This window comes from Lampetra fluviatilis, chromosome 31 (assembly GCF_964198595.1).
Source record: "Lampetra fluviatilis chromosome 31, kcLamFluv1.1, whole genome shotgun sequence".
NCBI classification, from domain to species: domain Eukaryota; kingdom Metazoa; phylum Chordata; class Hyperoartia; order Petromyzontiformes; family Petromyzontidae; genus Lampetra; species Lampetra fluviatilis.
In genome coordinates, this window is record NC_136305.1 from 4,204,086 (window position 1) to 4,218,896 (window position 14,811).

At 44.3% G+C, this 14,811-nt stretch overlaps 1 protein-coding gene across 4 annotated transcripts; it reads right to left on the reverse strand.

The window, feature by feature from the left end:
- Positions 1-393: 393 nt before the first annotated feature.
- Positions 394-12,564, reverse strand: LOC144943465 (heterogeneous nuclear ribonucleoproteins A2/B1-like). 4 transcript variants are annotated; one of them, XM_078870913.1, is made up of 11 exons: positions 12,462-12,564; positions 10,118-10,225; positions 9,227-9,373; positions 8,519-8,726; positions 7,749-7,853; positions 7,136-7,228; positions 6,005-6,067; positions 5,618-5,734; positions 4,923-5,045; positions 4,183-4,272; positions 394-549 (listed from the first exon to the last, which is right to left on the reverse strand). In XM_078870913.1, the coding sequence occupies exons 1-10, from the start codon at positions 12,465-12,467 to the stop codon at positions 4,208-4,210; spliced, it is 1,035 nt and encodes a 344-aa protein (XP_078727039.1). In that variant the 5' UTR covers positions 12,468-12,564; the 3' UTR covers positions 394-549; positions 4,183-4,207. The 4 variants fall into 4 exon arrangements, with proteins under 4 accessions (XP_078727039.1, XP_078727038.1, XP_078727040.1 ...); XM_078870912.1 differs by lacking the exon at positions 394-549 and adding an exon at positions 3,442-3,966; XM_078870914.1 differs by lacking the exon at positions 394-549 and adding an exon at positions 3,442-3,966 and having other exon boundaries at positions 12,465-12,539.
- Positions 12,565-14,811: the final 2,247 nt, after the last annotated feature.

A 14,811-nucleotide genomic window follows, 5' to 3' on the forward strand; every position in this document is an offset into this window, starting at 1 on the left:
GCACACTCACCAGACCGGTCCACTCCCACAACCTACATCTCACGTCCAGAAACGGGGAGGCCTACCGCAGCCTCTGCTCGGTGTGGCGAGCTCGTGCGGCACTAACAGCCCACAATCACACATCACTTTAGTTCCATGAGAAAAGCTGGGCTGGCTGGTAGTGGTCTCAAGCCATGAGATTAATATGCAGTTTTTTTCTTGATACAGGGCAGAGCATGGAGGCCAGAGAGTGCTGGGCTGTTGTAGTCTTCTGCAAATCGACAAGTGTGCATTGTTCGTTTCGTTGTCATTTCTGGTGCTCAGGGTCTTGACGAGACACTTAGTCCAATTTTACCCTTGGGCAAGCAGTGTAGGCTTAAGGATATAGTACCGTTTTTGACTCGTATCTCCAGAGACACAAATCAGTTTTTTCTGTATCCTTTATTACAAAAATAGTAGGAAAAACATTTCAGCTTATAAAATGTGCTTACGCTATATATTAGGCATAGTGTCCCACAAGACCATATTTAACATTTAGATGGACGTGCCGAGTCACTATTCACATCTTACCTGCGGAAGAAAAAACACAAGAAACACGGCCATTATGAAACAGCATGCGGTGCTACAAAGCACCTTGTTGCGTGTAAGCGATTCTAGCCCCAGTTACCTGAATGGAAGAAATACCTGGTTCCAATTCTAAGCGGATTGTGCAAGATTCAATCCGATCCTACAAAGAGAGCAATGTTTCAACACAAACAGCCAGGGCCCAAAGACGTCTTCTGCACGATATTGCTTTGACAATTCACAGCCGTTCGTCAATCTGGTGTTGGATGTAGGCTGCCATTCCGTCACCAAGTCTCATCCATCACCCATCTTCCCTTCCATAAAAGTATCCCTCCCCAAATCCATGTACGTTTCTTAATCTCTGAATTACGTTCAGATTCAATTCTCTCATGAAATTCCAAGCATGCTTCCATTAATCTGTGCACCGTTTGCGTTTCTATTTTCTTTGAGGTATCCACATTTCTAAACCCACATCACAGTACCGATGAGAAAAACTTTACTCTATAGGCAGTGATGGTATGTTGCTTTTCATAATGAAATTAATTTAATCAAAATCACCACCTGCCTTTGATCATTATCTCAAGCCACCTTCAATAATTCCTCTAATAATACTTACTGTTATTTTCCCGGTGTCCCTCCATCGCATACGTTATTGTTCAGCGAGCTTGTAATCGTTTTCATGATACATCTTAAGCCGAAATATCAAGTCTTCTTAAGTTCTTCAACAATTTCCATTGGTGGCTACCAACGCAGAAAACCTGAGATGGTCAACTGATGAATCCTCGTCTACGACTTATTTCTCAAAAGCAAGGCCCAGAAAATGTCATTGCTGTGAATATCCTTAGTGAGAGTGCATCTCCTTGCCCAACTCCTCATACAATTCGTAGTTACTTTTCTTCATGCAATTACAGTGGAGCCGAGACTGTCAACTCTAAGTAAAACACGTACTGCAGTACATTTATATATTACTGCAGTTGCTCCGGTAAAAATAACTTGGTCCCTTTGCCAACCCACTGTTAGATGGAGGCCTTCTCACACCATCTGTGGAATGGTTGTTTTGACCGGAATTCATTGCCGGGTTGGTGAAGGGGGTGCACGAATGGCATCGCTACTATTTGTGTTGTGGCCGAGGATTCGAGCTGCCGATTGCTGGCTTCATCGCAGTGCCAAATGCTCAGTTACTGAAGTATCATGTGAATAAGTAAATAATTAAATCTATGAGAATATAAATACCTTCACAACACCTGAGTCGTTCAAGACACAATTGGACCATTTTTAATATTACGCTTCAGCCAAATGAAGGCAACTAATTGAAAAGCCTAAGTTGTGGTGTACGGCCACATTTTACTGATGTTGGGAAGGCCAAAGGGTGTGCTTTAAAACCAACACATGCCAAGGAAGTATGTCCAGCAGCCTGTTGGCTGTACTGCCACCCACATGCACCTTGCATCTGGCTGCTTTGAGTATACTCTAGGCCTGGACAGCATTGGCAGTGCTTCCCATCATGCTAAAACACACCTTACATTTTTCTACTTGGCATATTTTGTCTCTCCCCATATGTTTTTTGCGGAAGGGCATTTGCAGCCAATGCATGAGGCAGCATATGAAAGCAAAGGTAGGTTCCTTCTCTTGTACGTGTACAGCCTTTTTCAAGCCACTGCTGGAAGGGGCCCGAGGCACCATAGACTTGCATGGCTCTACTAGCAGTGCTTAGATGCCACAAGAGGATTTTATTTAAGATTCCTACATGTTGAATGTATGCACCTTCCGGCCAAAGTAAATTCCTTGTCTGTGCGAACTTTCATGGCGAATAAAACCCCTTCTGATTACGCTTCACCGGCAGCAAATGCACCGGACAAGGCCTCAACTACTTCAGGCACAGGCCAAAGTTGATGGCAGCCTCCCTTCAAAAAACACCATCTCTATTCCATTAACCTTCAGCACTGGATTATGCCCTCCACATCCTGCAGCCAGCGATTGCCTTCTGGGCTCCATGCGTAGCTCTCCATTGCGCCGTGGTCGAGATGCATTTGGGCGTGTGTCTCTCTCCTCGCCCTCTGTAAGCAGCTAGCATAATCTTCTCATCCTAAAGGTGGAGTCTTCAACTCGCTGAGCTCCTACTACCGTGTGGTAAATATGTTCAGATGTTCATATTGCCAATCACCTCCATGACCTCATTTAGCCTGAAATAGGTTACTTTTTATCCAATTCCATTAACCAGTGATTATTTATACCAAATCCTCACATGAAAGTAGGCCAAATAACCTCTACAACAGTGGTGGCCTTTCGACCAGCAGTGGCATACACAACTGTCGGGCTCTACCGTTACCAAAATCATGGGTGTGCCAGGCAAAGGCTTATTTTTAGCAGACAGCAAATTGTTTGGCATCACCTAGTGAGCATTTGTGAAAGTACATATTGTTTTACAGTATGGGAGGCACATTTGCCATTTTTTTTATGTTAAAAGTATGAACGTGTGTCTTGAGATTTGTGCCGTGGTGAAATCTGTCCTCATGAAGCAATGCAAGGTAAAAATACCTCAAGTATGTGTTGTGGCGGAGGCCAAATAATAAGAGCATTTTTATAACAATATATGCTAAACATGTGTTCCCTCAACAGTGTTTATATTTAGCAAATGGGCATCATGGAAGTGTAATGTCTGATGGTATGGTCAACAAACCCATTTTATTCACAGTACCTTGCGAGAACGCATCTATTGCACATTCAGGGGTGCAATTGTTCATTAGGTTAGCAGTTCACCAGAATAAAGGTGAGCAACCTATATCATGTTGCTTTGCACTACACAACTGCTGAAGCAGTTTAAGAAGCAAGTGTAATGCCTTCTGACTCCCACCTCCCATGTCCCCCCTAAATAAAGACCTCAATCTAACATTAAAGTATCTTAAATTGTCTTTTATTCGACACTACAATACAAACCAACATGTGCACAGGAGAGAAAAAAAATAACTACATTTTTTTCTGTTTCCAAACAACCAAATAAGTCACAGTTACAGTATCATATGCTAGACAAAAATACTACGCTTTCATACAAAAGATAAAAAGGTATTGAAGTTAACTAAAAACGGCCGTTCATCATCCAGCAAGCTCTGGAATGGTAGAACTTAAAACAAAGTGTTTTGCTTGTCGTTAATACAAGGGAAAAAAACAAATAGGTAACAGCCTTAACAACTATTTTATTATTCATTTTCACCTATCGAAAAAACCATTCCCAAAGGATGAACGCACTAACAATCTCGCGTCTACCGCAGGCGTCTGTGGGCTCCTCTGTTAAAAGCCTCTCTCCTCACTGCCTCGACAAGGTAAGAAGGCTGCCGCCAACACGGGATGAGGAAGAGCATAACCTGCCGCTGTCCTGCCCCACCACCTGTCCCGTTCAGTTCCTCCTTTTTAATACATTGATGCCTGTCAAACACGAACAAGACGGCATTCCTTGTTAACGACTCGTCTAGGTGTACGTCAAAACGTCTCAATGCATTTCTCAACGCACTCAATTCAAATTAAGTGGGGTGTGCTCTTAAAAGTGGCACATGCCGTGATCTGTTCTGTTTGGTTGAAATGCGGCAGATGTGCGTGTGTGTGGCATTTTAGAGTGCATGGGGTTGGGGGGGGGGGCATTACCTTTGAGAAATCCTGCCCACAATGATCAGTATCTGCCACCACGAACTCCGTAGTTTCCGCCGCCGCCACCGCCGCCAGAGTTATAGCCACCTGTTGGCAAGCATCGCCATTTGTAATGGATTCACGATGAAGTACGACGCGGCAGTTGCGATTGGAAGGATTCTTCACTAAAGATACCCATTGGCAAGCATCGCAATTAGCAAGGTTTTTCTAAGACACCGGATGGAAAACGTTACCCGACGATCCACTACCTGTTGGCTAACACCGCCATTGTGAATTCGACAACAAGGTATGTGCGCTACCCTAACACTTGGTCATTTAACGATGCATCGCTTTGATCAAAAATAGATTCGTACGCCCACCGATGCATGCAGTGAATTGAACTTAAGGATTTATACGATAGGCACAAGTGAAAAAAAGCAGAAATACAACCAAACAAGATGGTAAAAATAAAAAATGAAGGATTTCATTTTAAAATTGAATCGCTGACAGATGCAGAGTCACGATCCAATTCAATAAAAGCTATTGTAGTAAATGTAGCGCAAGTAGTTGGCTGCCAAAATTACACAACCCAATTACATACATATAAGAGTTGAATTCAATTCTCACATGCACAATGACGCGTGTTCTGCGAGCGTAGGCCTTGATGGATCGATGCATCGTCACGCGTCTACATTCATGCCTGTCGCTTGTTCGTGCCACACGTGGCCTCTATTTTCAGCATAGTGGGGCTGCTTTACCTCCTCCGTAGGGGCCCCCACTCCTCTGGTTGAAGTTTCCGCCGCCCTTCATGGGACCGTAGCTCGACTGCTGTTGGTTGTAGTTGCCAAAGTCATTGTACTGGCCGCCGCCTCCATAATTGCCTGGGGTGAGGAATTGCAACGTTATCGTCAAACTAAGGTGAATTATGAAAAACCATTCATAATTGCGAGTTAAAGTGTACACGCAGGAAATCTTTACGGGGGGGAGTCTCAAGACTTTCAAGGAGGCAGTGGCGTAGCGTCGTTGGCATGGGCCCTGGAGCAAGGAATGAAATGGGGGGCCCCCCCCACCGCCCAAACTTCAGCCCCTTTTCAAAACCTGGCATCTGAGCCCTTGTGCAGCTGCACCGTCTGCGCCCTCGATAGCTACGCCACTGTCAAAGGAGGGTACACACTACTCGAGTTGCTGAGCCAATGCCTTTCGTGGGTTGTTTTGCATGTGGGAACAAACTGGAGTGCCTGGAGGAAAACCCGCACATGCAAGAGAACACGACTTCAGGGGGCTCCACATTGGTTGAGAAACACACGCAACCACAAGACTGCACACTCTTTAGACGTACGTACCAAGGGATTAGCACTCAAGCCTTCCAATGTCACCAAGCTACTACAAGCAACCTACCACCATACACCTGCAAGTAAAAGTTACAAGTGAGAAGAGACTGATGGACACTCACCACCTCCATAACCACCACCGCCGCCACCATAGCCACCCCCTCCTCCCCCCCCTCCATTGTAGCCGCCACCATGATTCCCATAGCCTCCGCCGCCGCCACCACCACCACCAAAGTTCCCTGTGCAAGCACGAGAAAGGGTTAGACATGTAAAGCATCGTTTCATCAATGAGAACTAATTGTTACGTCCATGACACATTGCGTCTTAATTGTGCACATTTACAGATTATGCCAAGTACATATGCTAAAATTACTGTCATATCATTGCTAATACCGCAATGGGCTTTTGCTTATAAACAATGCTTACATACTGCTCAAATTGGATTGAATGAAAGAGACTGTGCCCCACTCCAGGACTTCTGACACAATGTGGAAAATAAGCAAACTCACCATTGCCATAGCCATTGTAGCCATCATTTCCATAGCCACCACCCCTGCCACCACCATAGCCACCTGAAATCACACGGAATGTTATATATATTTTCAAACTGCACATTCAACATACTTGCAGATATGTTATACTTGTAATGTTTGAATTCCCATTTCCAACAGTTCCCTTTAATTTTTTTAAGAAACCCACAACCTTGGAAGACTTCTAAGGAAGGCACCACATTGAGAGTGTGGTTAACTCTGATAACATGTATTATTTCCAGGTCTGCTCGGCAGCTGCACAGAATCAAGTAAATTCAGTTGTTGAACAAAGAAACTGATGTCTCAACATAAATAACATTACTCAATTGGGATTAGTCATAGCAATCATTGCCCTCCCTCCACACCCCATCTAGCAGATGAGGACAGCTACCACTGGGGGTGCCGTTTCAAAATGTTTTAGATGCGATTTAAGTCCCATATAGCATGGAAAGCAGGGTTTCCCAAAATTCAGAAATTGAAACCCACCACGCTATGCACTTCCGCGTTTACCAATTTATTCCCCATTAAAATACAAATGAACTCATTCCACGTTGCACAATGATCATTAAACACGTGTACACACACGCATACCGAGATTTCAATCTGGTATCGGCTCCCATTAACGCACACAATTGTTTAGTGCGTCACGTGGGACGCTAGCAATCATCGGCCACGTGCAGCGTGTAATGATTTTGTATTTGATTGGGGAGTAAAATGGTAAATGCAAGAAGACGTAGCGTGGTGGGTCACGAGTAGGCCTCGGGCAAGGTAAGGTAAAAGTGTAAAAACAACGAGCCTACCTTTACCCTACCTTTTACCTTAACACAATACAATCACTCTACCCTACCTTTTACCCTTTAACAGGTAAGGTAAAAAGCAACGAGCATACCTTTTACCCTACCCATTACCCTTACCCCTTGGCATGTCGACACCTTTACCCTTTAACCCTGTAAAAAGGGTACAATTACCTTACCTTGCCGAGGCCTAGTTACGAGGACTGGAGTTTGGGATACCGTGGTATAAAGTGATGAGACACCCTTGCACAAAAGGGTTGCCACCTAAAAATTATTTCCATTGCATTTGTAATGGTGCTTGAACCGCTTAACTCACCTCCACCTCCGTAGTTTCCACCGCCGCCGCCACGGCCAAAGTTTCCACCGCCACCGCCGCCACCACCACCACCCCGTCCAAACCCACCACGGCCTGTAAACATTGGCACAAATGAGTCGCAGATATCGCAAACCCTTCCCCCACTAAAGCAATGTCACTTCATACCACTTATTGTATTATGCTTAGGTAGCCAGGACATCATCACCAAGTCTCAAAGACTTTTTCAGGAAGGACCTGCCAAGTTATGCAAGTAGGGGGCAATGATTGCCGCTGCATGTAATCCCAATGGAGTACAGTACAGGTATTTGGCCAATAACAGCTACATTGTTTTTTATATGGAAGGAAACCAATGCAGAACAGAGGCATAACATACAAACTCGACAGACAGCAACCAAGTCAAGAATCAAACCCAGGCCCTTCTTTACTGCGTGGCACTAGTGTCACCATTGCACCACCCTGCCACTCACTGATGTGCATGCACAGTAAACTATTTAAGGTAAGGGTGGCCCAGATAAAACTAAAAAGTTAATTAAAAACTCACTTGATTTCGGCTTTACAAAAATGCAGATGTGACAAAGTGGTGGTCGTGTCCTCTGCGTTTGGGTTTGCTCACCTCCACCGCCACCTCTCTGGTTCATCTGCATGGTCTCCATTTCATGGCGAGAGAGTGCTTTTCTGACTTCCAACTTGTGACAGTTGATGGTGTGGAACTTTTGAACTGTCGGATGGATACAAAAACAATGAGAAGGGGGTCACAACATACTTATGCAGCAGTTATTTAAAATAGAAAACATCAATTGAGTTTTTGCCCTGTTAAGACTTTTAGTTCTATAAAGGGCATTATGATACATTTAGCCACCCTACAACTGCAACTTACAGTTCAGAACGTAATTGTCTTGTGAGCTTTCATGCACAAAATCAGACAAGTCAACTTTGTACTGCAGCCCCCATGGCTCTTACTACCCTGCCCTTGAGACGACCCTGCCCACCACCTTACAGCGTTCCTACTTTACAAATTGCGCAAAATTTGGTTTTGCGCATTTCGTTTAAGAACGCATATGAGAAACATTACGCTTATAATCAGGAAACGTTCCCCAATTCATAAGCAACATACATGGCAAACACGGCGTAATGAGGTGACTTATAGTCTGAGATTCCTGTACTATCCTGTAAATGTATTATCCTGCATTTAACATAGGCTTTCACAAGCAATGTTAAGGTTTTTTGATTAGATGGCTTAAACACATTTATGTTTACATAATGCAACCCCAAAAAACCTCTCATTAACTTGCATGATTACAGGCTATCCCCTCCTATCGGCCTATTCTGCCATCCCCCAAATAATTATCTGGTGACTTACGGTACCTTTCCCCGCAAACTTACAGACTATCTGGTCGACGGGGTCGTAGTCGTCGAAAGTGACGAAGGCGAAGCCCCTCTTCTTGCCCGTCTGCTTGTCGGTGACCATGTCAACACTTTCCACGCGCCCGAACTTCGAGAAGTAGTCGCGAAGGTGCGATTCATCGGTGTTGTCCTTGATTCCACCCACAAACAGCTTCTTCACCGTCACTTGGATTCCCGGTCGTGAATCCTGATGAACATAGCCACAGACCGAAAGCCAATGATCATTCCCCACCTACCCTTCGGAGTTTTCCCAAAGCATTAGAGAGTTGAGGTATTTTTATAAGCCAGATTCATTTAAAAAATCGATCCAGTTAATTAATCACCTATTAAAACCAACTACCTCCATCATCAATAATGTTGTATAGCAGAAACATGTTACGCATTTCATTGTACTTAACATGGTTTATGACCAACGTCAGATATTGTATCCTTTCCCAGTTGTATCCCAATTGTGCTATTGGTATCATGTTCCGAAACAAAGTATCCATTGGGGTAAAAATGTTACACCATGGTGTGAATAGCAACACAAGCACTGACAATGTGTGGTCCCAAGGCAGTGCCGGTAACAGAGGACAAGCCGTTTATTTAACAATCGTGCTGTAAATGAGCCAACAGCAGCTGGAAATACTGTAACATTTGTTTATTCAGAGCGTGCGTTCCCCCGCCCCTCCCGCCCAGGATACTCACGTCTCGCGGCACGGCCCTCTTGGCCTCGACGACTCGCCCATCCACCGTGTGTGGCCGCGCCTGCATGGCCGAGTTCACCTCCTCCATCACCGAGTAGGTGATGAAGCCGAAGCCGCGCGAACGCTTCGAGCTGGGGTCCTTCATCACCTGGTGGGGGGGGAGACGCGCATCAAGTAGTCTGCCACAGTGGTTCTCCAGCAATGTATGTACATATGCTGAACTTTTCACACCGTACATAGCTAACCGTGCTCATCTGTGTGGGGACGGACAAGGTGTGGGAGAAGATATACAAGAATAGACGGTGACCAGCGTACAACCACCACAAGGCTATGAATTTCAACACGTTAATTTTTGGGAGATTCCCTAACATCCTCTTATATGGACGTAGCGATTGGACATGGCCCACAGAGGATGCCTAGGGCAAATGTGGGCTTGACCAAGGAAGATTGCACAAAATGGGGTGGGTCAGGCTATGAGCCAGGGAGAGTTAAAAGTTTGCCATGATTGGAGTGAAGCCCCCACCTAATATAATTGGCTTTTAATGAAGTTTGTTAAAATGTTAACTCTGGATATTAGTTCGTATATTTAGTGATTTGAAGACTCTGGATTTGCCGAGTCAGATCGTTATGCACGTCACCATAAGATGACATTTAGAATCCACTAGGAAATGTAAACACTATTTGGGTGTATGCAATTATCACTTTACTTAATCATTAATGCTAGTGGTTAACAATTTCCCTAAATTATGCAACCACCTTTAACTTAACCCAAGTGATAAACAAAACTAAGCAAATTTGCTTGGCTGCAAATATGGTCATGTCATAAGCTGCACTGAAATCAGTGTTGTGCTTTGCAGTGTTCACACTTGCACAACATATACGGTGTACGTACCACACAGTCCACAATGGTGCCCCATTGCTCGTAGTATTCTCGTAAGCTTTCTTCAGTGGTTTCAAAGCTCAGTCCGCCGATAAACAGCTTCCGCATTTGCTCCGGCTCCTGTTATACAATGCAAAGATGGGGAGAGAAAACAGTTAATGCTATCGAATGAAAATGGTGTAGTTTGGCATGCCACTTCTGTTATACAAATGTATTAAGCAATGACGATCCAACCACTTGATTTCACCTCGTGTCAAGAGAGACATGGGGACAAATGCTTTCCATTCTTGACTTTTTTTTTAGCCTATCAAAACCAAGTACACATTCCATCTCGTCGAATACGGCACGGGTACTATTTTGCAATGAATACAGCCAAGCTTCCACAATAGGCAAGCTTAACAATCTCAGCACCACGGGATGAGGGTATATTTGCAGGAAAGCTAATGCTTACCGTAATAAAGACAACAACTCATTCTGAACTTGCCTCAACCCATAAGTCAAACATTAAACCACAACTCAAAACTAATGTGGTTAGAGTTTAGATACAATTTGTGGTTTCCCATTAACTAAAAACGTAAGGTGCAACCACAAACATTTATTCCTGCTCTAAAACCTCAATAGTAAAAAAATGGCAGTTTAGGAGGCCCAAGATTTAAGTGGACCACGCGTAAAACACGTGTCGTCTCCTGTAATGTTCAGCCCCTTTGTCAATCTCCTACTGGATGAAGAACCCCCTTCTCACTCCATATCGGTGACGGGGGTTGTTTGACCATACTTCGCAACGATAGACAGTGCTGGATCGTGGAGTACTGATTTTATATCACGTCTGTTCACCTACGATTACCCAACTTCCAAACCATCGCACACACTATGCTAATATACACTGATGGACTACGCTATTACCACCTCTGTAAAAATCGGATTGGTGTACGAAACAATGTGCCGCTTCATTCAAAAACAGCCCACATGTCGTATTTAAGTCATTAAAAAAAAGCTGAATTATAAAGTAAAACACGTGGATAGGTGCTCGGCTATTGATAAGCCTTAAAAAGCCAGTTGTGGAAATTCCACAATTGTATGGCCGGAGCGAGTCGTTACATAACACTAAATATCACACACCCACCTTGCGCATGCGGTTTTGCAGACAAATCATATTATTCCAGGAAGCACTTATATTGGCCACATTACATTGGAGGAAAAAATGAAGTGTAAGGGTGTTTTTTTTTAACTTGTTTTAAATGAATACGAGTTAAGGTAGGTAATACTCTACAATTAAAAAAGCGTTTCAATTAGGTCAAATGTTTTATTCAATTAAACATCAGGCTTGTAAAAGGATTCAAACTTTCTTAATTGTATCTATTACAACTCGGGTCACGATTAAATAAAAAAAAATCAACCTCTCGATAGGTATTAAGTCGTATCACGATTCGATTACTTTATATTTTTTCACATCAATGCAACTCCCGAAGCATCCGTGTGGCTTCAATGAACCTACCACAAAAAAAATACACGTAGCTGTAATATCTTAATACAACCACACAATTCGATTTTTCCCAGTTCGATATTTCGTCGCACGGCGAGGTTTTAATTAAGCACAAATTAGGCGTTCACAGCCTAAGATTCTACAACCGTTAGAGGCTGGGCCACAGCGACTTCCTTCCTGCCCTTCAAAATGCTTGGCGCAGTTTGAATGGATAGGTCGAATTGATACCATCGGTTGCGAAATAACAATCGCCACGTTAAACGCTTGTAAAACCACGTATACCACCATTTGCTAGGCCATGTTGGGCGAATTTTTTTTTAGACCAAAGTATCCAGATAATTTGTACCCTTAACCCATTGATAAAAAAAATTCGGACATTCAACACACACACACGGATGCACCGATATAATACAAAGCTTAATAATAATCGATACTCCGTAATCGATTAACCGCCATGTGCTCACCTAAGATGGGCGTCACGGCCTTCCGCAGTACCCCCACCGCGCGCGGCCATTTTAAACCTCGCCGTTACAAACAACTCACCCGCACACATTTCTCCCTAACAGTGGTCGTTTATTACACCGACGGCAAGAGCAGACACATTTTTGTTGTTTTAAAATCCATCGGTTAGAAGGGAACAACCCGAACCCACCGCAATTAAAACGAGCGAGGTTGCCGCCGAGCACAATGGCCGGCCCGCTTTGAAGCCATTAACGCGACGCAACCTTGCAGCCTGGGACCCCGATTAGAATCCGCGATCATCCGGCCGTATCGGCGCACGCATCGCGACGAATCGACCGCGTTACGATGGCTTAGGGTGTACTCGGCGATACCCGCGCGATATTTTGTGTCCTCTCACACACAAAACCTCACCACCATCTTCGGTGATTGAAGGGAAGAGCGGCGAGCGAAGCGGGCGGACCGGCGGTCGAACTTTCAAGAAGGCGCGGTCACGTGGTGGGCGCTGTCGTCACGCTTATAATGACATGCTAATGAGGTACGTTCATCTAATTTTTTTTTATTAGCGCAGTCATAAATTACAGTGAATGTGTTTATACAAAGCTGTGACCTAATAAATTGTAAGTTACTGATGAGGTTGTTATTTTGTTTTGTTTTTAGAATTGTTTTTATCCCATACACGCCCCCCGCCCGTCCACCCCGCCCCCCTAACCACCCCCGGCTCTCTTTGTTCAATTCACGCCTTGCACGCAATGGCCTCCATTTGTCAATCCACTGCTGTATGAAGGGATATAAACTCAAATCAAGATTAAACTCATACCTGTCATACTCTTAGGTTTTTTCGGTGAAGTCACGTAGGTAAAAATAATAAAAATGAATAAGAAAAAAAAATCTATGCTAATAAAATAAATAATAAAAATGTAATAATAGAAATAATCTTTTTACCTACGTGACTTTACCGAAAAAACCTAAAAATGTATTGTCTATTTGTTGTGTTTCTCCCTTGTGATGGGCCTTTGTAGGATAAACGTTGAGATTTATGAGGATCACTGGGTGACCAATAAGGTCTAAATTGGTCTGTAATAAGGTAGGGCACTGATAAGGGGTTGACAGGTATGAATACACAAAACTATTAGGTTATAAAAAAAACAAGATATTATTTTTGTGTTTCATCCTTTGTGATTGGACTTTGTAGGATGAACGTTGAGATTTATAAGGATCACTGGGTGACCAATAAGGTCTGAATTGGTCTGTAATAAGGTAGGGCACTGATAAGGGGTTGACATGCATGCGTGCTAATCGGAGGTGCAGGGGAAGGAAATTCGTTTTCAATTTAGGTGCAAAAGTGCTACAGCTTCAGTGGCTTCCTAACATCGGAAGGAAGAGCGTTCCAGACGGCCGCAGAAGCGCATCTGAAAGCGTGCGATACGCGAAGTGACACCACAGAAATCATCTACTTCGTTAACCGAGGCATTATTGTGCTGTACGTTGTTTTTAGATTATCCTGCAGGTCTGTACAAGAAACATTTCTAAATACTGTATTCATGTTATTGAAACAATCAGTGTTGTCACCGAATCCCAGTTACTGTAAACACAGTTTTAAACGGAATAATAAATTATTCCACAAGTCACATGATCTTCACGGTGTGTTTTTATCATCAAGGAGGAAGATACAGGGAACAACGTAGGGTATGTAATCTAAGCAGGTTCTTTTAAAGGTATTTTTGTCTGGGGGTAAATGGGGTACTTTATAAATGTCAATTATTTATGCGGTACTTTATTAATTCAATTATTTATTACTGTTCCAACGTGAAACAGCAATACATTTGGCACATTTGATTCACATGGCATGTATTAATATTGGTAGGAACCTCCTGGTTACACCAGCCCACAGGGGATTATTGTGTCCGTTGTGCAGGGAGGGGCTGGGTGGGGAGGGAGGGGCTGGGTGGGGAGGAGAGGGGCTGGGTGGGGAGGGTGGGGCTGGGTGGGGAGGGTATGGAGGGGCTGGGTGGGGAGGGGCTGGTCACCCCATGGTGCCCTTATAAAACTCAACGTTTAACTTACTCACGCCGGCTTGTGCCCGCCCTCACAGTCGGGCATATTTGCGGAATACACCATGCCGCCGTTGACCCTGGCCATTGACCGAGCAACCCAACGTTCCTACCAGCTCCCTCCGCAGGAATGTGTTTAGTTGTGTCGGGTGGATGAGGGTTTACAATGCATTTATACACCTCACCGAAATAAATCATGCATCATAATGGGGCCGTGAAAGGCTACGTTTAGAGTTCGTTAAGCTTTGCTGTTCCTCCTCAGTTGAAGGAGCGCAAACTTAAGGTGGTTTACGGTAAGGTCCATAGTTTGGGTTGCATGGCCACAGTCGAGCCACTGTGGCTTGTCTTAAATTATTAAATAATACTCTTTGGTTCTTTTGGTAAAGTCACGTAGGTATAAAAATAATAGATCACGACGTTTCGACCACAACACAAGCAATCGTCATCAGGTGGGACGACCACAGCAAGAAAAAACTGCTGAAGTAGGCGACAGATCTGCCGTGGCACGAGGTTATATAGGCCTCGGCAGTAGGGGGGGGAGAGAGAAGGGGAAGAAGGAGGCGGGGCAGAAAGTGGACCCCACAGTAGCACCCGGGTCACTGGAGTAAAGTGGGCCACCGCAGCAGCACTGGAGAGGTCAGCTGCAGGGGGGCAGAGAGAAGGGGGGGGGCAGCACAGAGAGAGAAAAAGACACACAGGGAGTCAGAAAT

What these genes read in the sequence shown, in the direction of transcription:
- LOC144943465 (XM_078870913.1), bottom strand. An exon ending in CTACAATGGCTATGGCAATG is followed by an intron (nt 5,735 to 6,004) that starts GTGAGTTTGCTT and finishes GTGCTTGCACAG; the next exon opens with GGAACTTTGGTGGTGGTGGT. An exon ending in TGGGGGCCCCTACGGAGGAG is followed by an intron (nt 4,273 to 4,922) that starts GTAAAGCAGCCC and finishes GCTTGCCAACAG; the next exon opens with GTGGCTATAACTCTGGCGGC.